General features: G+C 47.0%; 1 protein-coding gene across 9 annotated transcripts in view; it reads left to right on the forward strand.

Annotated features, from left to right (window-relative positions):
* The window catches only part of LOC116948926 (3',5'-cyclic-AMP phosphodiesterase 4C-like), a 312,029-nt gene that overhangs the window by 189,104 nt on the left and 96,777 nt on the right, over positions 1-26,148 (forward strand). For 8 of the 9 annotated variants that reach the window (XM_032966196.2, XM_032966198.2, XM_032966200.2 and 5 more), the window contains 4 exons: positions 4,615-4,803; positions 8,725-8,761; positions 10,471-10,541; positions 12,490-12,536. In XM_032966196.2, the coding sequence (XP_032822087.2) occupies positions 4,615-4,803; positions 8,725-8,761; positions 10,471-10,541; positions 12,490-12,536 (344 nt within the window). Of the gene's footprint in view, positions 1-4,614; positions 4,804-6,802; positions 7,270-8,724; positions 8,762-10,470; positions 10,542-12,489; positions 12,537-26,148 lie in introns of those variants that run through there. The other variant, XM_076071899.1, reaches the window with a different exon arrangement.

Genomic DNA, 26,148 nt, shown 5'->3' on the forward strand with positions numbered 1-26,148 from the left:
CTGAGATTAGGAGCACACTCTTAAAGGAAGTGCTCTTAATCTCAGCTTGTTACCTGTATAAAAGGCACCTGTCCACAGCAGCAATCAATCAGATTCTAAACTCTCCACCATGGCCAAGACCAAAGAGCTCTCCAAGGATGTCAGGGACAAGATTGTAGACCTACACAAGGCTGGAATGGGCTACAAGACCATTGCCAAGCAGCTTGGTGAGAAGGTGACAACAGTTGGTGCGATTATTCGCAAATGGAAGAAACACAAAAGAACTGTCAATCTCCCTCGGCTTGGGGCTCCATGCAAGATCTCACCTCGTGGAGTTGCAATGATCATGAGAACGGTGAGGAATCAGCCCAGAACTACACGGGAGTATCTTGTCAATGATCTCAAGGCAGCTGGGACCATAGTCACCAAGAAAACAATTGGTAACACACTATGCCGTGAAGGACTGAAATCCTGCAGCGCCCGCAAGGTCCCCCTGCTCAAGAAAGCACATATACATGCCCGTCTGAAGTTTGCCAATGAACATCTGAATGATTCAGAGGACAACTGGGTGAAAGCCATGTACCGTCAAATCTTGTGTGAGAACCTCCTTCCCTCAGCCAGGGCATTGAAAATGGGTAGTGGATGGGTATTCCAGCATGACAATGACCCAAAAAAACACGGCCAAGGCAACAAAGGAGTGGCTCAAGAAGAAGCACATTAAGGTCCTGGAGCGGCCTAGCCAGTCTCCATACCTTAATCCCATAGAAAATATGTGGAGGGAGTTGAAGGTTCGAGTTGCCAAACGTCAGCCTCGAAACCTTAATGACTTGAGAAGATCTGCAAAGAGGAGTGGGACAAAATCCCCCCTGAGATGTGTGCAAACCTGGTGGCCAACTACAAGAAACGTCTGACCTCTGTGATTGCCAACAAGGGTTTTGCCACCAAGTACTAAGTCATGTTTTGCAGAGGGGTCAAATACTTATTTCCCTCATTAAAATGCAAATCAATTTATAACATTTTTGACATGCGTTTTTCTGGATTTTGTTGTTGTTATTCTCTCTCACTGTTCAAATAAACCTACCATTAAAATCATAGACTGATCATTTATTTGTCAGTGAGCAAACGTACAAAATCAGCAGGGGATCAAATACTTTTTTCCCTCACTGTAGTAAGGGTTGTCACGTAAACAGAACATGCCAATTCGTCACTAGTATAGCACACCGGTGTGTTGGAGAGACAAGCCATAACATTTACAATCTGAGTACGACGTTTTGCTAGTAATTACAACTAGCTTCATCAGGTGACAGCCAGATTTGTGGAGAAGTCTAACTGTTTCGTTCCTTATATAGAGGCGTAGATCTGTTGACCACCCTTCTGCACTCTTGCACAATGTGGGGGGGGGGGGGGAATTACTGAGGCAACGTACATTATGCATGTGCATTATGCGAGCCTTTTGAACTTGTCCTTCCTGTATATTGTATTTATTAAAATAGCCATACCAATGGTAATTCCTATTGAAGAACGCTGCCCTTTGTAGGCATTCATTTAAATAATGTATTATTTGATTATTTGCTTCCACGCAACACTAAGGTGGTAGCTATCCGAACGGTTAAAGTTAGTTTTATTTCTTTCAATTTGTCTTGGCCAGTAGTAGCTAGTTTTGTCCTTGTTGGCACGCGTGTTCTGCTCCTGCTGACAGTTGTATTTGGGATAATTTAATTTTTCTCTGATGTTCTTTTAGTCTCTTGCTGATCATTTGTCCTGTTTGCCCAACATAACATTACCACGTGCAGTTAATCCTGTACATACCTTCTGTTGATAGCTTCGGTAATACATCTTTTTTACCAGATATTAAATTGTGTTATATGTACCATGCCAAATCTGACTCGGATGTTTGTTTTTCCAAATATCTGGCTAGTTTATCAGTTACTCCCGCAATGTACGGTATTTTGATCGTTTTAATTACTTGGGTAGTTTCAATGCTCGTGTTATTTGATGGTAGAGTTCTGTCAGCTTCTACTTCCAAGGTGAACTGGATGGATGGATTTTGCGAGTTGAGATCATTTAGAAATGCGTTCAGTGTATCTTTGCCGTGTGGCCAGACCACCAATGTGTCATTCACATATCTAAACCAAGCAGAGGGTTTTAGTCTGCTTGAAGCTATTGCTTTTGTTTCAAAATCCTCCATGTACAAATTCACTATCACAGGAGACAAAGGAGAGACCATTGCTGCTTCTTCCTTTTGTTTATAGAAGTCACCTTGCCACAAGAAGTAAGTGTTCTTTAGACATTGTTCAGCTAGTCTTGGGATATTTTTGGCTAAACCTTTGTTCGTTACCAGAGTGTCGAGCAATTTAATTGACTCGTTGACCGGAACCCTCGAGAACAGAGAAGTCAATCATAATTTACGAGAATATCATTAGGGTTAAGCTTAATATCTTTAATTATATTTCTGAGAGTTTTTGATGAACGAAGAGGTCCTACCGATGTAGGGCTGTATTTGATGCGTTACGTATTGTGCTCATTTGTACGTGGCAGAGCCTATTGTACTGACTATGGGTCTTAATGGGACATCAGGTTTGTGAATTTTTGGTAGCCCATAAAGTCTTGGTGGTTTTGATGCACTTGGTTTGGTCAGGTATTGCTCTTCCTTGGGAATTGATGACTTGGCAATGATTGCCGTTATTTTACGTTCCAAGGTGCTGGTTGGGTGTCGTTTAATTTTAAGGTAGGTACCTTCATCGAGTAAATCCTTTATTTTATTATCAAAGTCCTCACAGGGCATCACAACAGTTGATCGGCCCTTATCAGCAGCAAGAATTTGGATATCTCTATTTGCTCTCAATTCTCTTAAGGCTTTTGCTTCACTGAAGTTAATATTTGTTTTTGGCAATTTGATGTTCTCAATTTTGGCAACCTCATGCCTAGTCATCTCATCCTTGATTATGGGGGACATGTCTAACTGCTGATTCCAATTCAGCAATTATTTCATCGACAGGGATTGTACGTGGGGCAACAGCACTGTTAAGACCTTTAGACAGGACTGAAACCATATCGCTGGATAATTCACAAATCTGGCTGTCGCCTGATGAAGCTAGTTGTAATTACTGGCGAAACGTCGTACTCAGATTGTAAATGTTGTGGCTTGGCTCTCCAACACACCGGTGTGCTGTACTAGTGACGAATTGGCCACGTTCTGTTTACGTGACAACCCTTACTAGTTGGCTGTGTCGGCTGGTGGTGGGTTTTAACGACACATTAATATATATTACGTGATCTAACCCAAGAAAACCTCTATTATGGACAATCAATCAATCTTTATTTTTACGTGCCAATACCGCCCACAATAAAGTAGGAATGAGTGTACATTACAGCAGAGGGGGAGCGGTACATCCGTAAGGGAAACGATACAACCAATATGCGATAGAAAAAAAAGACCTCTTGTCCACTGTGATTCTCCCAAAGTTTTTTTTTTTTGTGGGGGCAGTGTTTGAATAACGCGACATTCAAGACCAATCTCTTTTTTGTGTGTGTATGTGTCCCCACTTCCAGTGCATTGACTGGAAACATAGCTTTAGGGTGGTTTTTTTTGTCCGTGCCTCTGCCAGTGCAAGGTTCACTCGTGTGTTGGAAGGCGGTTACAAAGGTCCGCACGCTATAAAATATTGGGTGGTTGGGTGGGGAGGATGAGATTTACTGAAGACGCAACAGGTGGCGTCGCGATGCTTATTTTCCTTTAGCGCAACCGCAACCATGGGGCGTCATGCGAATCACGTGGGTGCGGTTGTTATGTTTTTTCTTGCTCCTTTTGACAAAAACAAATAAAAAATATACCGAGAAAATCGAGGGTTTTTTTTTTACTCCTCACCTATAAATGGTTTAATCCTCTGCGCAAATGTCTTCGTAGCCTTACGTTTCCCGAGTTGATTTGCTTACTCCGATAGCTAAACTTGTGGTCTCCCACACCCCCAACGTTGGCACCCGACGCTCACTCTTGGACATTCACGCAAGCAACGTTGACTTCAATGTTGACATTTCTATTGTGTCAAGACATTACTTTATTTGCATTGCTTTCTGTACAGCTTTCCCTCGTTATTCACGAACTTGCTATCCGCGATGTTGGCTTATCCGTGGATCGCATCTGCAACTCAACACGACTGCATCAACAGAAATAAAGAAAGTGATGAGATAAAGTGATGACATTAACCCTTTCCATTCCGAGACGTCTGCAAGTTGCAGGGTGGGTGTCCCGTTCACCTCTGAATCTCGGAATGGTGCACGTGGCTCAGCGTTAATTTTATTTAGAGAGGCATAGCTCCGTTGTTTTTAAAGACATTGCACTCACCGCGAAGAACTGTAGATACACCACACTCTATGATAGCTGGCGACAAACTGTGCCACAAGCTTTGTGGGAGCCTTGCTAACCGAGAACGTTATTTCAGCTTAGTTTTTCTCCCGGTTTCGTTTCGATGACGTACGTGTACGTTGAAGTACGTCATCGGAACGGGAAGGGGTTGGCACGCGGCGCGCAACCCGTAAGCACGTCGACGAGCCGTGCGGCGCGACCGCGTTGCCGCGACCGCCCTCCGCCCCCTCCTGACTTGCTCCGCCGCTCTCTTCCTTCCCCTGCCGTAGCTTCGACGTGGAGAATGGTGCGAGCCCCAGCCGGAGCCCGCTGGATCCCCAGGCGAGTCCTGGCTCGGGGCTGGTGCTGCAGGGATACCCCCACAGCCAGCGCAGGGAGAGCTTCCTGTACCGATCGGACAGCGACTACGACATGTCGCCCAAGTCCGTGTCGCGCAACTCCTCATTGGCGAGCGAGGCGTGAGTTCCGCTGGGGCGCTCGCACTGGCCGACAGACGCACGCGCGCGTGCACGCTGACACACGGACACGCTGACACACAGAAACACTGACACACAGACGCACTGACGCACGGACACACGGACACACTGACACACAGAAATACTGACACACAGAAACACTGACACACAGATGCACTGACACACGAACACACGGACACACGGACGCACTGACACACAGAAACACTGACACTTGGATAAACAGGCACAGACATATGGATGCATGGACTCACTGGCATCGACGCATAGACACATGGATACAGGGCACACTGACACGCGAACACACGGACACGTAAACACATGAACGTAGCCATGCGCTCACACATGGACACACGTGAAAGTGAGTGAGAGTTCGTTCATTTTCAACTGTCCACCCGGTTTCATGAAACAAAAGCTTTAAAGTGTGCAAAGGAGCGTAGGGAAGGTGCATGCTTGGAATTTCAACGTGAGACCGGCAGAGGAGCGCATGGATTTGGAACCAATGCAGGGTAAAGGCACCATGATGACTGTGAAGAAAAGTAAGAGGACTCGGCCAGGACATGTGGCAAGAGAGGATTGTGACCTCGCCTGACAGCTTTGGGAGGGAACAGGCCTGAGTGGCTACAGCAGTGGTTCTTAACTTTCACTGCGGCCTGCACCCCTTTGGTTCTCAGAAAGGGCATCTCACACCCCCAGCGAGTGCGTGCACCCCATGCTAAGCACCACTGGTCCACACCAAGGAGATGGAGCGATGACATCAGCTATTGTGCCGATGCTAGGTGGATGCTTGCATTGCAGGACCGTTAGAGATGGTGGCATCTTGGGGAGCACTTCATCCAGCGGTGGATTATTCATGGCTGTAATTAACAATTTTCAGGCATTTTATCAACCCAACGCTGGATGAGGGCTCCCCCACACAGTGTCGGTGATGGGAGATGTTTGGCCATACTTCACCAGGCTGGTCGGTGCGGGTTAAGTGCAGCTGGGGACGAGCACCTGCCGCCTACCGGCATATTGGTGTGATGGTTCCATCTTTGCACGATCCACCAATCCCCACATACAATTCTCGGGAATTGCAAGAGATGTGCTGTCAACACAAAGCACGTGCTCTGTGTGTAGGGTGGGAGGATGCATTCAGGGTCGGGGAGGGGGGTGGTGGAAGATGGTGAATAGCACGTGTTTTCAGGATCACACCACTTACCCCAACCAAGCTGTTCCACCCCTTCTTCTCCTTCTTCTTCTTCTTCTTCATCTTCTTCTTCATCTTTGTCTTCTTCTTCCTCTTCTTCTTCCTCTTCTTATTCTTCATCATCATCTTCTTCATCCTCGTCTTCTTCTTATTATTATTATTATTCTTATTATTATTCTTCATCATCTTCTTCTTCTTCACAAAGGTGAATTTGATTGCTTTAGATCGTGCGCACTCAGCCGATACGGCGACTGGCGACTCCTTCCCTCAAGAGAGCCCTGGACGGTTTACTTCAAGGCTACAAAAGGCGCCGAAATGTCTTCAGCAAACAAAAAAACTGCCTGCCTTGGCTTGTGAAACGCAAAAAACGCCACCACCACCACCACAAAGCGGGCACTTCCGGGCCCTTTCCCGTGATTTCCGACCGGCTTTGCCGAGGCTGCCGAGTCAATCCCGGGGCTCTCCGGCAGTCTGGCGTAATAAATCATTTCCAGACAGGTGACACTTTACCAGAAGTGGGAGGAAGGTTGGACAGGAAGAGGGTTGGGTGGTACAGGGCATGGCCGATCATTAACTCGACAAGTATTGATGGTTTGCTGACAGCGAATTGAACCTATTTTTTTCATCTTGCCCTGTGCATGGGAACTTGTAAAAATAAAAATAAAAAATTGAGATGGGGAGAAGGGGGGGGGGCGGTTCTTGTGTGCAGTGGGTGACACATATGAGAGAGAGAGAGGGGGCACGAGGGAGGTTGGGTGGGTGGGTGGCTGTAAGCATGCGTAGGGCGTTAAACATTCCCAGCCGCCCACCCGGGGGTCGTGTAACGTTACGGGCAGCCGTTTACAATCGACTTGTTTGTCGCCAAAGCACGCAGAGCGAACTGCATTGTCACTCCGCCAGATCAAAGCGACACGCGCGGAGCAAAGTTGCCGCTGCCGCTTTGAGCGCGCGCGCGCTGTCCAGGATACCCCCATGAGTCTTCCGACACCGCCAGATGCTTGAAGGATTATATTTTCTCTCCCCAAGAGAAGCCGAAAGTGGTGGGGGGGGGGGGGGTGCAGCATGTCTTCTAACGGAGTGGGCTGGATTGTCGGAGGGCAGACGGAGGGGTTTGTCGCCGCCGAGGAAGATTCGCTCGACAGACGGCCGCGATTTGACAGCGCCCCCGTGTTGCGAATGCGTCCCAAAACCGAGCGGAGTCATGGCCGACACAACAGATTCCTGAGGCTCTTTAGCGAGCCCTTGAACAAGAGGAGACACAGGTAGACACGTGTGTGTGTGTGCTCGCTAAATACTCCCCCCCCCCCAACAGTTTGTTGAAGACTACACGGCGGATCTTTGCCTCTGTTTCGCTCGTGTTGAATGCGGCGTTGTGTGTACTGCAGCCTGCCCACGCGTGCTGTGCCTGTGATGTTGCGCACACGTTTGCCCTGCGGCCCTTTAACGCTTGGACATCACCGTGATGTCTGATGGATTTTGTCTTGCGATGTACGATGGTTAAGATCATGTATTTGTACGTGTAAGGTACAATATACTTCAGAAGGGAGCTGTGGTGCAGTGGTTATCTCACTGTGCCATGACCCTGGAGACCCAGAGTTCGAATCCTTCCCAGAGTTCGAATCCTTGGCTAACGTCAGTGGCGAATGATGTCTGGGCCTGTCCCTCGGCAACATGTAGGGACCATTTTTTGGTGAAGTATGGTCAGAAAACCGCCACAATTTGGCAACGTGGTGAAGAAGACTTCATCCGGTAGTGGATTGGTAAAGAGCCGTGATCTTACTGACGTTATTACATACATGAACGTCATTGTGATTGCGCTATTTGATTGTCCGAGACAAGATTTTATATTGTGCTTATCTGTACATACGAACAGTGAATGTATACATTTTCAAACGCGTTCTAGCTACGGTACGACCATATGCTTAGAACGCATGCAGCTGTCAAACTTGCGGCCTTATATAATTCTGATAATGTAAATGTGCCATTCTACGCACTGCATTAAAAATCCAGGGTGGACTCCAAAACATCGCGCGTGTCGATGTATTTACATGGACCTTTTTGAAATTCCTTTTCGGCATGAGAATTCTCAGACTTCGAAAGTCCCCCGGATTGCGAACGCGTGAGGGCATTGGTGAACACGTGTGCGAGTGTGCGGGTGCTGACGACCAACGTTTAACTTTGAAATGGTTATAAATTCCTCTGGGCAGGGCATTATTTAATATGCAGCCAGTCATATGTGCATTCCTGAATCGCGCATCGTAAAGAGTGGCCGTCGGTATGTTGACAGTACAGTAGTTCCATAAATAATCGTAAAAACAAAATAATAACCGCGTAAATTATGTAAACAGGCACTGTTCTCTATTTCGTACCGACCGAAAAAAATAGAAAGTTGTGGTTAACCTTTATTTTGGAAAGCTCATTAAGAGTTTGTCGATGCCCAGATATGGTTGTGGTTACGCCGCGAATTTTTGTTTTGGTACGGTATTTCAATCTTAATGCCGTGGCACGGAACAAATTACCATCAGTCAACCCGTGGAAGTTCTAACATAAAAAAAAACCATCAGTGCTAATCATGTTAAACGGGACATCTCAAAGAATGCTTTCGTAATGTGGCCATTTGCGAAAAAGCCGCACACATTCTCACATTCTCGGTTTGTATAACGAGTTCCATTTTATTCTCATCGTGTGACTTTTCCACGTCTCGTTTTTTTTTTCAGCCACAGCGATGATCTCATCGTCACTCCTTTCGCTCAGGTCAGTCACCGCAACCTGTCGCACCTCTTTCCCTTCAGCAGCCCTTCAACACACAGGCGTACGCCGCCGCTCTGATGCCGACGTAGCGTCAGGCATTCCGGCAAAAACAAAAAAAACATTGCCACACTCGCGGAAGGGCGGACGAAATTGCTCGCTCACGATTTATCGCAGCAGCGTTTATTGCACTCGGTGTACATGTTGGTGTTCTTTCAAGGTTTATTTTGCGGGAGAACATCGTGTCCGAGTAACGCCGCTTTGACCGGCAGGCCTCCGCTGTCAGTCCATCTGAATTCAGAAGGGAACTAGAACGTCTTGAGAAGCAACAAAAAAGTAAAGAGATCTGGGAGAGGGCACGAGGACCATCGTCATTAACGGTGGCGTAGCTATCGAGTGTGCAGGCGGTGCAGCTGCACAGAGGCCCGTAGGCCAGAGGGGCCCAGGTGCCAGGCTAGGAAGATGGTCGGGGGAAATTGGCAGTCTCTGATTCAAGGCCGGGAACCACGAGGCCAAAGTCGAGGTCAAGGCCCAAAGCCTAGTAGATAGAGGCCATTCGAGACCAGATCATCTTGTGCTAAAGGCCTCTTAAGCCAGGTCCTGGGACTGAGGTCACACTCCTGAGGCGCAGTTCAAGAGCAAGTGCTGAGAAAATGCCCTCAAGCCAGCCATGAGGGAGGTAGAGGACTGTGGACTCTCAGGGACCCAATTGCATTAATTGCACCAGGGTCCATGTCAGCCACGCTACGGCATGGATAATTATTTTGTTCAGAATGTAGTTGCAGATGGTTTTTAAGTGTGCACCATCAGACATTACCACCACCAGGGTTGGCACCTCTGTGGCACAAAAGAACAGGGGCATTATCAGAAGATATTCTCACAATGTCAGGTGAGGGGAGAGCGACACGTAAATTCAGTGGTGTATTTACATGCAACAGACATAACACGGGATCTTGAGTGTCCTAGGAAGACTTACACATTTCCTCGGACAGCTGCCTCAAAAAGAGGATGATTCTGGTATTAAACCAGGACAGGGGGCAATATACATTATCTGGCACATGTGACATCACCTATGTCACGTGATTTGGCATGACAGACACTAGTGCGTCCTTATTAAAGATAGTTTATTGAGGACAGGGAAATGAAATGTAAGCACTGCCCTTCAGGACATCTGGTAACCCTAAGCACTATTCACACACTTTTTTTTTGCACCCCACCAAAGACAACACAAGGATCCCCCGTGTAACCTTAAGTGCTGCTCGCGAGCACCTTTGAAGGCCTGCACGGCACACGAGGTGGTGGGTGGGTGGCCAGCACCGCTCCCAGCCACGTTTATCTCTCTAGTGGCGATGTTTACGCACCGCACCGGGTATTTTATTGAGGCTGAGTCGACCTAGGGGGAGGCCCGTGAGGTAGTTCAGATAATCATCACCGGTGTCCGCGGGAATCGAACTCGGGTCACCGGGTTTCGTAGCGCGGCGCGCGAACCGCTGCGTCACCACCGCGGTGTCATAAGGCGGCGAGATGGATGTGGCGGGCCGGCACAACATCCCCGGGACAGCTTTCCGGACGGCTCCGGCCGAAACGAACCACTGGCGGCAACACCGAACGGGGCGCGAGCGCGCTCGTACTCCCGGCCGTCGATGGGCGGCGCGTGCCGCTTGCCCAGCTGCTGCGGTGCGAACTGCGGGCACTGATGCCTTCCTGCCCAACAGGTCCTTGCGAGCCTGCGCAGCATCCGGAGCAACTTCTCCGTGCTGACGAATGTTCAGGGGCTGCCAAACAAGTGAGCTTTTTTTTCTCGTCTTCTCCACTCTCAAACGTCCTTCATGAAATGTGCACGTCTCGCCCGCAGGAGGGAACGCGCGTGTGAGAGGCATGACTCAGGTTCTAGAGGTTCGGTTCCACCCTGTGCACGTTTTGCTGATCCTCTCTGTTCAGACGCCGAGGGATTTGCGAGTAGCATGCGTCCGATTATTGGCAAAGATGGGGAAAGATTTGTGCAACCCAGAGTTACGAAATCGGGTCGTATTTGTTATCATATTTGGCCAACGCTCCAATGGGGTTCATCAGCACTGGCGAGTGAGCTACTGTATGAGGTTAAAGGGTGAAGGTGCAGCCTGTGATTACTGGCCCCAACGCTTGGCAGAAGGAACCCCACTCGAGGAAGCTCTGTATAACCCATCGTAGAGAATATTTTGGCCAACGTTGCCTTGATGGCCAGACGTCTTGGAAGAGGTGGGAATACTCACGCTTTATCCCACCGCAGGAGACCTCGCCGGTCGACTGTGATGCACCCATTTATACCGCCGCTTGAACAAAATATGTTGCGCTTACATTTTAATGAAATGTTAAACGTACGATTGAAACGTATATGATCTCTTTGTCAATACTCTTACGTGTTATTTGGAACGTGTTACTTGCATCGCCAATGTTGTTGATCCAGAATGGCTATAGATGGGGGGGAAAAAAATCAACATCATTGATAGCGTAATGTTTAAGTGTATCTGTGTTGACGTCGACAATAACGAGGAATATCCGCGTTTGGCTCGCCTTCCCACCTCTTTCCAACACATTTGCCTTCAGATTGGTATGCCTTTGCTGCCACCCGTGGTCAAATTGTGGGTATGACAAGGCATGCGGATTTACAGGCTGATGCACTTAGTAATTAAGTCCAAAGTGGTTTGTCTCTCAAATTAGTTTTGATTTAAAGCTTTCGTGATTGCTTGGATTCATATTCTTCGTTCCTTCGGTAAAGTCATGTAGAAGGGAAACAATAAAATAATAAAAATATAAACAATATAAAACAATAAAATTCTCACGACGTTTCAACTGCAACACAAGCAATCATCATCAGGTGTGAAAACCACAGCAAATTAGTATTTAGGCGGTGCTCATTTCCCATTTACAGCCCTGAGCCAGTGGTGGAAATCCCCACGCTCCTGTGGCAGGGGCGAGTCTACTCCATAGGACAAGCACGGTTTACTTCCCCACAAAGTGGTCGTGATTTTAGCGAGCACAGAGGGTTGATGAGCTGTCAGCCAATTTACCCCACTAATATACTGTGAATGGGAGACGTTATAGTGAGAACAGCAAGTTATTTCAGTGCCTCTATGTATCTCCCGCTAATCGCTATACACTTATTGAATATTTCAACTCTTTGTAAGATGCGAAGCCATCGCTCTCACAGGATTCAATCACCCTTTAGCAATCAGTGGGGTATCCATGACTATATCACAGTGCTATTAAAGGTACACGTTGATGCTTTGTTGCAAGTAACAGAAAATATTGCATTCAAATCTATGATATATTTCTCCAATATAATGATTTGAATATGCATCCAATTTGTGCACTGAAAAACGGTGTGATTTCACGAGAATTACGAAACCGAATGCATCAACCTCTGTGCGATCTCGACATTGTGTGCATATTTCATCAAATGTAATTGTAGTCTCACAGCAAATTGTAGTATCCTAGTAAGCATGCCAACCTTCGCCCAACATTAGCCAACTTGGCCCAACACTCCATATTTACTGGCACAGCAACAATAAACATATTGACAACACGATAGTATATCCATATCAATAATCTCGAAATGTATTCGTCCACGTGCTAATTTTTTGTTGCATTCTGTGTAGCATCACTGTACATCAAGGGTGTGTGCTTCCTTGACTGATTGTGCACACAATTGACCTCTACTCTTTATGCATCTTGTTCCATTGCTGTGTACGCAGAAGATTGCAAGTGAACAACCAAAGCATCACCAGAGCACAGCTAACAGGTTGGCAAACCAAGCTCGCACACAGACGCGTGCGTGCGCACACACACACACACGGGTGCACGCAAAACTAAAAACCCCATTGTGCATAGCCTTTCACATCCCGTTGGAGCCAGTTCTGTAAGCGAGCGCGCCCAAAGGGCCTGGATGGTGAACAAAAGAGCGGTTGATTCGCTCCATGCCCAGTCACCTTTGTCTGCCCCGAGCTGACGGTTATTGTACGCATGGCACCCGGTGCTTATTTAAGGCTGAGTCGACCTAGGGGAGTGCTGGGACAGGTTCACATACCACTTGCCGCTGGTGGGGTCCATGGTTATGAAATGAACGCCGTTGTTTCTGGCTTCATAGTGCGGCGCTGTAAAACACTGCCGCCGCTCGACACAACGGCAACAACCGCCGTTCGCCACTAAGTGGCCGTGACGTCACTATTGCGTCGTGCCAGGCTTGGTGCACCTCGAGGCCGTCACGTGAAGTGTCGAAGGCTTCGCTGACAGGAGGTCACGGGATTGACCCAGGCGCCATAGGTTGACTGACTGAGATGACTGGCAGATGCACCACCTGTGCTCCCCACTGTGTCAACTTCACTTATTTTATCTGCCCATCATGCTGCCATCATTGTTATGAGAGTCACTCTTCTGCCCTCCACTGTTGTTGGAGTGTGATTGCCTCCAATTGCCCAGTAGCATTCTTCATGAGCCTCCTCCCACAACATAGATAAAAGATAAAGATCCCCCATATAGCCTGAACAGACTGTTGGGGCAAGTGGCGATATTTACACACCACACCGGGTACTCATTTAAGGCTGAGTCGACCTATGAGAGGCCCAAGACCGGTTCAGATAATCGTCACTGGTGTTGGCCGTGAGTGGGAATCGAACTCGGGTCGCCGGGTTCGTAGCTCAGCGTAGCGCTAGCCGCTACACTACCGCTCCCCACCAATTTCAATATTGGTGCCTCATTAAAGAAAATAGCAACAACCAAAATCAAATAGTTTACTTTAAGGGTTTGTTTGTGTACGTGTGGGGAGGTGCTGAAAAGCTCGCGTTTAAGTTGTCGAGTCAAATCCTCACTCACTTACTGTATAGGCACTGAACAGGCTTATCGAAAAAATGGACATTGGTGCCTGGTTTTCAATGAGTTATCTTACACATTGAGATGAAAGGCTACAGACCGGCAGGAGTAAAAACTAAATTTTCTAAACTTTAAATGCCGTCGTATATTTACAATCCTTGTTCCATTACGGTGGTGAGATGTTAACTACCTCACCTGTATACAGGTGAGGTAGTTAACAGGCCCTGGTGTCTGTGTATTTGGAGTTTGCATGTTCTCCCCGTGGTCGTGCGGATTTTTTTCTCCGGGTCCTTCGGTTTTTTTCCCCTCCACATTTATAAACGCGCCTTCAGAGTGTTCGGGCTGCTAGAAATGTCCAGGTGATAAGCCACGCCGCCGAGCTATCGTTTGTGATAGCCAGTTCGCTTCCGAAAAAGAGCTATATAGCTCAGTGGGCCTTACCTTGTAAAATAAAAAAAAAATTGTTTCGATTAGATGTGGTGTGGAATTAGGTTTTGGCGGTAGAGTGTGGTAGCAGGACAAGCCAGCAGGGGAAAAGCTGCGAAAGGCTTCAAACAAATTGACTGGGTGAGATGTTGAGGGGCAGCCTGCTGTGCATACATCTCACTTTAGTGATATGCTTGCTCCACTGACAGCGTCTAGGGAAAAAAAATCCCACTGTTCACACGCCATTACTTTTTCAGAGATGAATTTAAAGACAGCTCAACTTTCGTACGTTTTGTCCTGTGGTAAACGAGCACAATTAGATCCCCGTGGAGTTGTGACGCAGCGGTTAACGCACTGCATCGCAAATCCGGGCCGACCCGAGATCGATCGATTGCCAAGCCATGCCTAACATCAGTGGCGAGTGATATCTGAAACAGTCCCGTGTCTCCCAACTTCACCGACCCGCATTGACCTCCGCGGTGAAGTATGGTCACGCAACTCTCAAGGCCGACGCGGCGTGGTCGAGGGCCTTCATCTAGCATTGGATTCACAAAGGGCTGTACATTTTATCACAATTTCAATACATTCCTGAGTTATTTAGGCTCACCTTTTCACGTAACTGACCAAAGGCAGTGGATGTAAATGGCATGCTTATACAAATAGAGAAATAATCTTTGAACCACTGGGCCTAAGGACGTTTGAAGACTCCTGAAATGTCTTGGACTCAGTGAGACATTTCCAGGTAAAGAAGGGAATCTCTGTTTGTGTTATTCTATCTCGTGACATGGTGGCTCAGGGCACAGAGACACTATCTCGTCAGAGTGCTTAGCGTGTGGCTAGAAAATCCCGGGTTCAAATCTGGGAAGCCACCCGTGATTAAACAGGCTTCTCGTGCGCAGACAGTTTGACGCCCTTAGCTTGTTTGCTCGTAAAACTGTCACAGCTTATTCCAGAATGACACGTCTTTTTTGGTTTGATTGCCAAATAATCGGCAACCTTTGCGGCTGGCCCATAGTTGAGATTTAGCAGCTGGGCATTGCATGGAGTAGCTGGGTGTGAGGGAACGGTGTGTCCATGGTGCTATATAATGGAGGCAGCAGGGCAATTATTTTCACTTGAATATTTTCTGGGTCGCTGGTAGCCTGGAGTAGGCATATGAATAGGGTTGATACCTCTCTGATACAAAATAAACCAGCACAGATGTTGGGAAGAAGAATATCTCGCAATCCCATGCATGGGGAGTGCTGTATGAGTGCTGTATTATTATATTGTTATTATGCAACTGAGAAAAAACTGGGACCGCTGGGAAGACTAACATATTCCCCAGGGCAGCCACCTTAAACAAAAGGACAAATCGTGGGAAATCCCAGGGCAAATGGTAACCCTGACCGCCACACAGTGGCGCCACACACACACAATGGCCCATGCTTGCAAGCTAATCACGGACATTGCAAGCTCCTTCTCCTTCTTAGCGCACACGGTAACCACGTGCGAGTCGCAGTGGCAACCCCACACGTGATGAGTACACGCACCCAAAGCCATACCGAGAGGCATACCGGATGTTGCGTGCCAGATGTGGAAATATTTTTTGAAGTGACCAATTAAGCGTTTAAACGGAGTGATCAAGGAGGTAGGGACACTTGGTACAGTTGCCAAATTTGTTGGGGAGGGTGGGGGGGGTTACTGTGTTCCACTGTGGGGCCATGCTCCCCAACCCTGGGTGACATGGGTCTGCTTGATAGGCGATATAGACGCTGTACCGCCAAGTGTGGATCAGACGTAGTTCTGTGACGCCGTCTTCCTTGGCCATTCTCCGACACAAGGCGGCGGTTTCGTTGGCCTCCTACCTGCAAGAGTTCCCAAAGGGGAATTTCACCTTGCCTCTCACGACGTGGCGACGCCAGCGGCACAATCGGAAAGTCACTGGGGAAACGGATAGAAAGAAATACACGGGCATATTATTATTCTTATTGTTGTAGCCGTTGCCTCTGCCCAGACTGTGGGAAACCTTGTCGAGCCTCAGAAGCTAATCAGGTTTGAGCCTGGATGGTGGTGCTTGATAATACTGTACTGTATTCGACCACAATGCACAGCAGGTTGCTATAGGCTGCTGCGGTGCTCCGCCGTGGTGGGCACCAGAAGGCAGTTGGGCAAGATATGTTGTACTGCACCACGTGCAGCAACGTCATATGCGCCTCGCCTTCGCCAATGCTGCACTTCCAAAAAACAATACCGGCGTGGTGAAGTATGGCCAAATATTCCTCCCCCCCCCCCCCCACCTTCCACCACGTACCTACATACTTCAGATATTTATATACATGCAGGGACTCCTCTACTTAGAACATTCGACTTACGAACTTTCAGAGATATGAACAAACCTGTCCATATGTCCAGTTGCCTGTTCGGGCCGAGAGTCGTGATTTCAACCGCCGCGCAATAGATGGCGGCGGTGCCATCTACATCTGCAGAACGTGAAGAGCCAGTGGCATCCACATCTACAGGAGATTATACAATTTTAAAGCCATTCCCCGTGTTTAGTGTACATGCCGTACATTTCGTTTGAAATCCCCAGGAGTAGGGATGGACTCACGAACAAATCGACATACGAACAGACCTCTGGAATATAACTCGTTCGTAAGTAGAGGAATCCCTGTACGTTTGAAACTCTTCATTTGAATGCAGCGGTGGCCAAGCCTCACACAGCTGTGCCGCTTGGGTTCTGACGAGGTCAGGCCTGTGACTCGAAGAAGCAAACATATCGCGGTAGACCTCGCGTGCCCTCTTCGGAGGCCTCCACACACAAGTGGATTCTCAAGCGGCGTGGGTCCCACTTCAAGTTGCCACGCCACCAGCCCTCCCTGCACCCCCGCCCCCCCCCCCCCCCCCGCGTTGGGGGGGTGGGAACTGTCATTAGCGGAGGCTCGAAACAATGATCGTGGTCGTGTATATATATTTTATTTTTAGTGCAGAGAAGGGGGGGGGGGAACGGAGAGGAATGCGTTTCGCTGCAAAAGACTGCGCGGTGAATCGATCGGGACACGCATCCGCGAATGGCTTTGGAGCCCTCTGCTCCTGTATTGTATGTATGCATGATGAAGTTCTTTCGCAACCGCACGTAGCCAAACGTGCTAATCGGAGCTGCGGGGGGAAGGACAATAAACTAATCGCAAAAAGCGGTTCTAAACAAACAAAAAAGCAGTTTTCAATCTGAATGATTTAAAAATGCGTAGCTCCAGCGGCTCCCTAATGGCGGAGAGGAAGAGCGTTCCAGACGGCCGCAGAAGCGCGTCTGAAAGCGCTGACCACAGTGGCTAAGTTCTGTAATTAACAGGGATTGGAGGAGGGCAAAACGTAGACGAGGTTAAATGGGGACGCGACTGCGTTGGTGTTCGCGCTTGTGGTGCCCGTTTCTCTTTCGTGTCTCGTTCAGCTTTATATTCGGCTTGATGTCTGAACGTTTTGCTGCGCTTGATCACGGTGGGTTCCCTGGAAAAGGAGTTTCCTGAAGAAGCCCCCCTAATCGCGCGGCGTGAAACGTCGGACAGCGTGCCGAAGAACACTCAGTGCATCCCGAAAATGCGTCCGAGAGCGAGGCAGCTTAGATGATTTCGTGCGATGTCCTGCCGTGCTGCTGCTCCTGAGGAAGCTCAAAACGTGCGGAGCGAAAACGTCAGACATTCACGTTGTGTCAACGATGTATTGGTACAAAATGTTGACTACCTCGCTTGGTATACAGGAGGTCGTGGGTTTGATCCTGAACCTGACGCCTGCTGTATATTTGGAGTTTGCGTGTCTCTCTCTCCCCGTGGCTGCGTGGATTTTTCTACGGGTCCTCCGATTTTTCCCTCCACATTTAGAATCAACATAACGCGTTTTAGAGTATTTAGCTGCTATACATTTCCACATGCTAAGCCACTTCGTTGAGCTATAATTTCTGGCCAGATACCTTCTGAAAAAGATATATATATAGCTCAGTGGGCCTTACCTGGTAAAATAAAAAAATAGTTTAGTTTTTAGTTTAGAAATGGGCGCACGTTTTCATTTCAAAACATTTTGAATGGTCAGTGCCAGCTCCCCCTGTGGGTACAAGGTGACTCAGCACGGGCCTGGAAGTGAGCAATCGTCTCCCGGTCGGGAGCGATGATTGCGATGTGTAATCCTAAGTGAGTAATCAAGTAATTATACCATTTATACCATCACGCTATGTATGTATGTTGAACTTCTTTCGCACCGTGCATAGCCAATCATGCCATTAAGCCGGCTCATCCGTCTGCTGCTCATTAGTCTTCACATCATAATCTTGGCACGGGTTGTCCGCGGTGAGGTGACACCTTAATTCGATCTTGCTGTGGTTTTCACACCTGATGATGATTGCTTGTGTTGCAGTCAAAACGTCGTGAGAATTTAATTGTTTTATATTTTTATTATTTTATTGTTTCCCTTCTACGTGACTTTACCGAAAGAACCAAGAATATAGATCACAGCCGATACGGTATTTTGGTGCACAACTGTACTTTTTCATGAATCCAGGGTCCCCGTGAGATTCTTGGGCCCCTAAGAGTTTGCTCGGTTTGTCACAAGCAAGGCGTGTAAGCCCGGCTTACATTTACCCTTGCTGCTGCGTAATTCCAACTGATTAAAATTCCTCGGGCCCGAGCGCAAGTTCACGTCACATGGCAACAGATGGCAAGTGGGATTATGTGAGCTTAATGATGATTACGCAAAAGCTTAATTTCAGCATTCATATTAGCTAATCGTAACTAAATACTGGAGCAAATAAAATTACTTGAACGGGTTCAAAAACTGCCTGCAATTTCTAAATATGATTTTGCTTTCATATGTTTTGTTTGCGAAACGTTAATTCACTTGTGGTCAGTAAAATGTATTCGTGTTTATTGGAATTTGTCAGCAGGCGTTAAGTTTACCGTAGTTGCCGGTCGTGCAAAGTTATTCGCTGAAATCGAATGAAAAAAAGAACAGAAATTTAACGTGGAAAAAAATGTAATATTAACGTCGAGTGGAATGCATTACAATTCACATTCACAGTAATTTGGAATGACGGCTCTGTTTATATTTTTTTTTTTACTTTGGGAATTTGGGAGTGGTTTGGCAGGGCGACATAAAACGGAAGAGGCCGTGAGTGCGAGTAACGAAGAACATTTCTTAAAATCCCTGCACTCAGTCTGACAAAACAGCCCTGTGGTCAACAAGCATAACTCTTTATTGCCTATTTCCTGAAATAACTTTAAAAATAGAGAACACTTTCTGAAGAAAATTAGGAGCCAGCTGACGCCACGTTTGGTTTGTCTCGTTTTTTTTTATACACACATATATATATATCTCCCCCACCGACTAAACCGTCAGCCAAGTTTCGGATTCTCAGAAGGAAAAAAAAATGTGCGAGGTGCCAGTAAAATACTTGCAAGCTCCGTGCAATTAAGTGGGCAGCTCGAGCTTACAGGGGCAGCTACAGCCGCGCGAGCTGGCGTGTACGCTCGTTGCACTTCACAGGTCACTGCATTTACGTCACTCGTTATTAATCTTTACCTCTTTCGAGTCGACTGACGTGGAGAAAACCCCACACCGCACACACTCACCTCAGTGTCATAAGCCGCTTTAGGCGGCATTAAAAAAAGCAAAGAGGTTTCGTCAGGTGATAAAAACAGTACGGGTGCGAGATCAGCATGGGAGCTGTTAAATTGCCCGTGTAATGATCGAAGCGTCTTTGAATATTTTCCGAAACTCAACACGTCCGTCCATAGAGTTGCCCTCCAGAGGAAAATGTATATATGCACGCTGTGTAATAGGCTTCGTTTTTTTTTGCTTTTTTTCTGCTTTAGGACGGCGCTACTGAGGAATGTGTTGAGTTTTTGTTAATTGCGCTTTGTGCACCACTGCCAACGCAGTGTCGCACATTGTTGTGAAATATTTACTGCTAAATAGCCATGAGGTGACAGCATAACAAATCGATTCTTGAATCTGTATATGTGTGCGGGCTGATAGTGCTGCCCTTCTCGTAAGCGTGGGACTTTCTCTGGCCAAAACGTCGCAATGCAGGACCCTCCTGAAAACGAATCTTGAGACTCATTTGGTGCTTTCCCTGGATAATTGAAGGAGATTGTTATTATTCATTGGGTCTTTCGGTAAAGTCACGTAGATGGAAAACTTAAAAAAATGTATCACGACGTTTCGATCGCAACACAAGCAATCGTCATCAGATGAAAAGAATAATATATAGCGGGAGAGCTGCTGATGCAGGATGTTATATAGCTTTGAGATGGGTCTAGCCCAAGGGTAAGTGGGCGGGGCTAGAGATGGAATTTGCATGTCAGTGTAAGATCGGAGAGCTGAGCTACCTCCACGACGACACAGCTGTGGAGGTGGCCATTGTATTGTGAGAGATTAGCATGCCAATGTAAGCGAACCACCGCAAAGGTGGCTATGCTGGTGAGACAGCTCGTTAAAAATTGAGGGACACCGCCAACTCGAGGACAAGGAGCAACGGTGGCTGTGTTAGTGAGACACTTAGCGTGTATGTAACTCAGAGAGTCTGAAATAACTGCTAACATCGGCAGGTAGGATGGAAACATCACAGCCAGTTATGACTTAAACTGGTTACTAACGTCCTTCCAATGTTTGCTCAGTTTGTACCCATCTTCTCGGTTGAAATTGTGTCTGTGTTTATATATCTGGATGGCTTCATGAACGAATCTTTGTTGATAGGCAGTGGGTTTGCAAAGTACCTTCGTCTTGTAAAAATCTATTTCGTGTGTGCCCACAGTGTTAAAACAATGATCAGACATGGCTGAGGTATTGGTCCTACCGTGTTTCAGATCTGCCTTATGTTCACGAACACGATCCAAGACATGTCGCTTAGTTTCCCCAATGTAGCTACTGCCACAGCCACAGCTTAGTTTGTAGACACTGGGGTATTGCATATCAGGGATCACATCCTTCACAGATGGGATCAGATCACCAATTTTATGTACTGTGTTGAATCTAACCTGGATCCTGTTTGCTCATGATTTTGGAAATATTTTTGGTAACCCCTAAGTATGGCAAGGTGATGGTTTTGATTGGGTCCTCAGATGGTTCATTCCCAACTGTTGGGGTGATGGCTTTACGGATTGTGTAGTCCGAATATCCATTCATCTTGAGGGCTTGGTGTACACGCTCCAGTTCACTGGCTAGGTGGTGATGGTCGGAAATACAATGAGCTCTATGGTGTAGAGTTTTGATGAAGGAATTCTTCTGGGATGGATGGTGGTGGGAGTCAGGTTTTAGGTAGGCATCTGTATGGGTGGCTTTCCTGTAGACAGTGTCCCATTGAGCCATCTGTCTGGTAAGACCACCTCAGCTGTATTTAACTCAGCTCACTTTTTATCTCTAATTAAGGACATCTCACTATCTCCAGGTGATTTGCTTGTCAGTTTTGATGTAGTCTCTTTGTTTACCAGAGTTCCTGTGCCTGACACCATTGCAATAATTGAAGATTTGGTCCAACAAGGACTGAATGCTGATGTACCGGCCCTGGTTAGACACTGCCTCACCAACACGTACTTCACCTGGAATAGAACATTTTACAATCAAGTTGAAGGTACCCCAATGGGTTCGCCCTTATCTCCAGTTGTAGCGAACGTTTTCATGGAAAAATTGAGACAGATGCCATTCAGCCATCCACCCTACGTCCTTCCTTGTGGAAGAGATACGTAGATGACATGTTCGTCATCTGGCCACATGGCCTACCAGCGCTGGGCCAATTCTTCAACCACATCAATTCCATACACCCAGCCATTAAATTCACCATAGAGGTGGAAAGGATGGCAAGTTATCATTCTTGGATGTGTTAATCGAAAAGAGACCAGATATTTGATATTTGTATTATTTTTCTATCTTCGTGGCTTCACCGAAAGACCCAAAGAATATGAATTCCTGCAGTCACGAAAGCTTTAAGTCAAGAAATTGTTATTGTTAAAAATAGTGGCTTTTTTCCACAATGACCTTGCATTTGCACTGTTGATGTATCTTAAGACTAATGTAATATCCACCTGGCGCTTCTATCGTGAGCACTGCACTACTTTGTGTCCTAGAAAAGCCTCAGAACATGACTTCACAGAACTTCTTCTGAGTTATCCTTTAGCTACACTCAACGAAAGCGTTGTATATACCCTAGAAAGTGCTAAGACAATGGCAATCCTGATTTAAAGCATTCGTGACTGCAGGGATTCATATTCTTGGTTCTTCTACGTGACTTTACCGAAAGAACCAAGAATATAATGGAAATCCTGTAATACCAATATGTTTAACACGAAGAGGCAAAATAAGGAAGCGAAAATCCGAAACTTTTTGTTGGTTTATTTATGCAGCTTGGAAAAGTACTGCCACCTAGTATGGATAAGATGTCACTTGAAGGGATCTCAGAAGTAGTTCTGTGATTACTCTTTGGTTCTTTCGGTAAAGTCACGTAGAAAGAAAATAAATGAAATAATAGAATACGACGTTTCGATTGCAACACAAGCAGTCGTCATCAGGTAGAACTACATTTTATAATATTTATCTCTCTAAAAATTTACCAGGCTCTCATAGGTCCATTCACTCTTTCTCTCCCCCGGCAGCTTCGGGGTGGATTTCCACACAACTCTCTCTAAGATTTACCAGGCTTGCTGGGTCTTTCTCTCCCCCTGCCGCAGCAGGGCGGATTTCCACACAGCTCTAATTTACCAATTTTTGGAGGACGTAATCAACCAGGCTATGCTTTAACTGCGTGTTAGCCAACTGTCTGCATTGCATTGCATTACATTTCCAAAAATTTGCTAAGTTTGTTTTCTCAAACGGCCTATTTCTCTCTCTAAAATGTACCAGGCTCTCATAGGTCCATTCGCTCTTTCTCTCCCCTGGCCGCTTCAGGGTGGATTTCCACACAACTCTCTATAAGATTTACCAGGCTTGCTGGGTCTTTATCTCCCCCTGCCACCGCGAGGTGGATTTCCACACAACTCTCTCTAAAATTTACCAGGCTTGCTGGGTCTTTCTCTCCCCCTGCTACCACGGGGTGGATTTCCACACAACTCTCTCTAAGATTTACCAGGCTTGCTGGGTCTTTCTCTCCCCCTGCCACCGCGAGGTGGATTTCCACACAACTCTCTCATTGACATGCTAATTTCTCTGCTCCAGCAGACCCACCTCTCTCTCTGCCCCCCCGCCCTCTCTCTCTATTTAAAGCTACGACACAGAGACATTGGGTCTCTGTGTGTCTATGTTGTGTGTATCTCTCTGTGTGTTGCTGTGTTGTCTTTCTCTGCTTGTGTGTCTGTCTCTGTGTCTCCGTGTCTGTGTTCTGTCTCTCTCAAATTTAGTTCTACCTGATGACGACTGCTTGTGTTGCAATCGAAGCGTCGTATTCTATTATTATTTAATTTATCTTTCTTTCTACGTGACTTTACCGAAAAAACCAAAGAGTAATTCCTGCAGTCACGAAAGCTTCAAATCAAGTTTTAGTTCTGTGATATCCGCTTCGGCAGACTGTTCTTTGGCAATCAGGTGTGGGTAGTTGTACTGTTCTGTTCGAGATCCAGATGGGTTGTTTGTCTCATTACTCAACACTGTGGAGGAACAACTGGGATAAAAATTAAAAGGGGGAAAAATACAAAATGAAATGAGCATGTTGACAGCCCCTACTTAATCCTCAAATGGGTTCGCTTTCTGTCTGAATCCTTACGGTTAACAGGGCTAAACAGCAACAGCAACAACAACAAATGGCATTTGTAAAGCACGCGTAAACGAAACGCAAACGTCTCTCGGGAGCGTGGGCTCAGCGGTGGTGGTTGGGGGGGGGGGGGTTTCTGCAGAAGCAGCAGAACGACCCCCTAAGACACGGGGAGTTTTTGTTCCTCCCCCCCCCCCCCCCCGTGACGCGTAGCGTGGTTATTGCGACACCTCCCATCGCTTAAGCGTCCGACGAGCACGTCAAATAAAGTGACGGTGTCGCAACAAGATCAAGCACGCGTTTGACGTGGTACGATTTCTGAGAAGGGGTTTACCACCACCACCGCCACCGCTGCCCTAACTTCTTCTATCCGTGGCGCCCTGCCTGCTTAAGATTGGACCGTGATCTTCGTCATCTCCGTCCAACTTCCACTGAAATTATCTTCTCGTTTGCGAACTGCGGCCAGACATGTTGCGTCAGCTGGGCACATGCTTATTCTTTTTTTTATAACCTCTGATTTCCTGTTTACGGTTGGACCGAATGTGGCCCGCGCGATGGATCATTTAATGTCCACAGATTGCATCTAATGGTTTATTGAAATGCTAGCTACAACATTTAGCTGTGTGAATTATGCACGCGATAATTAGAGTCTTGTCGTTGCAGTGCCATCTACGCGTTAGCCACACGGTATTTGCGGGCTCTTTACATTACAGCGTTGTCCATGAAGTCAAAGTGATTTGCTGCTCAATGGGTATTGAGGCGCGGTGCTCATCTCCTGTTGAGATAGCGGTGAAAATTCCACGTGCCCATGGCAGTGCAAGTCTCTCCGTAGCTCAGCCACCGTTTACTTCCCCACACAGTGTTTCGCATTTTATCTGCCCCAGCGGCGATGTTTGGTTGAGTCAACCCCCCAAGCAGGATTTTGAAGTCGAATTTGGTACACGTCGTGTTGTGATGAGAAAAAAATTGTCTTGGGATACGTCGTCTTGCTCGGGATACGACGTCTTGCTCGGGATACGACGCGCTTGCTAGAACTTGTATGGGTCGGGATGAGTCACCGCGTACCCGCGTAGACCCCGTTCACGACTGAAACAAAGAGCTGCTGCTCCTCAGTCTGCCTGTACAGTAGATCTCGTTCAGTGCACGACCCGTGCTGTAACTCTCCGTGAATTTTCACGTGTTTCAACTCCTCTCAGCAAGGTAAAGTGATGTTAAATTTTATTTTCATTTCAATTTATTTTAATTTATGCATTTATTTTTTATTTATGTTTGCATTTTAGTAATAAGTAGCGTCTAAATTATTGTATACAACCCCATTAATGTATAATATGCCATATAAAATATAATTTCTCGTACTCCGTAACGGATTATTTCCTTTCCCTTTATTTCTTATGGGAAAAAATTCGTTTGGTAGACGTCACTTCTGGTATAAGTCCTACCTACCTTCTGGAACGAATTAACGACGTTATACCGAGGTACCACTGTATCATCCATTCCTGCAAGAAGACAGCCGATTGAGCGAGGTGGGATGCTTGATGGCACGTGCGTTTTATTTTACGGGTGGCAACCACTCCGCACCTTCGCGTTTCCCCCGTCGCGATGTCGACACGCGTCCTATCGACATCCGTGAGTGCATCCAAAGCGATCGCCAACATCTCGGCTCGTGGTTGTTTTCGACCACTTCTGCTTTGCGATGTTGAAGATAAACCTGAAAACGAAAGCGTTTTTAAAAAAAAAATGTATTTACCACGTAAGGCATCACTGAGCGATGTGGCTCTTTTTCAGACGCGACCTGGCCATCACGAATGATCGTGCAGCGGCGTGGCTTACCATCTGGAAATGTCTCGCAGCCAAACGCTCTGAAGGAACGTTTATAAATGTGGAGGAGGGGAAAAAACGAAACATCCACACGACCAGAGACAGAGACACGCAAACTTCAAATATACAGCAGCCGCCGTCAGGGTGGGGATCAAACGCACGACCTCCTGTATACCAGGCGAGGTAGTTAACATCCCCTAGCCACCGTGATAATGATGAGCGCGAGACACGCAGACTCCAAATATACAGCAGGCATCGTCAGGGTTGGGACTGAACGCACGACCTCCTGTATACCAGGCAAGCTAGTTAAGATCTCGCCACCGTGGCGAATTAAAATAGTATTAATTAACATAAAAATTTTGTTTAAAAAAAATAGTTGCAGCCATTGCCCATCCACGAATGGATATAAGGCTTCGCCACGCGATGTCGGCCATGGGTTGTTTTTATTTCACCATCCCTCTTCACGACGCTGGTCAGTGAAGGTTGGCGAAGTGTGGAGGGAGGGGGCAGGGGAGAGCAGAGAACCGCTTCTGGTATCACTCACAACTCATGTTAGCCACGGTCGTGAATCGAACTCGGGTTCCGGGTTCATCGC

The sequence above is a fragment of the Petromyzon marinus genome, chromosome 35, assembly GCF_048934315.1.
Source record: "Petromyzon marinus isolate PM22_M1 ecotype Great Lakes invasive population chromosome 35, UKy_Petmar_22M1.pri1.0, whole genome shotgun sequence".
In the NCBI taxonomy this organism is placed as follows: Eukaryota; Metazoa; Chordata; class Hyperoartia; order Petromyzontiformes; family Petromyzontidae; genus Petromyzon; species Petromyzon marinus.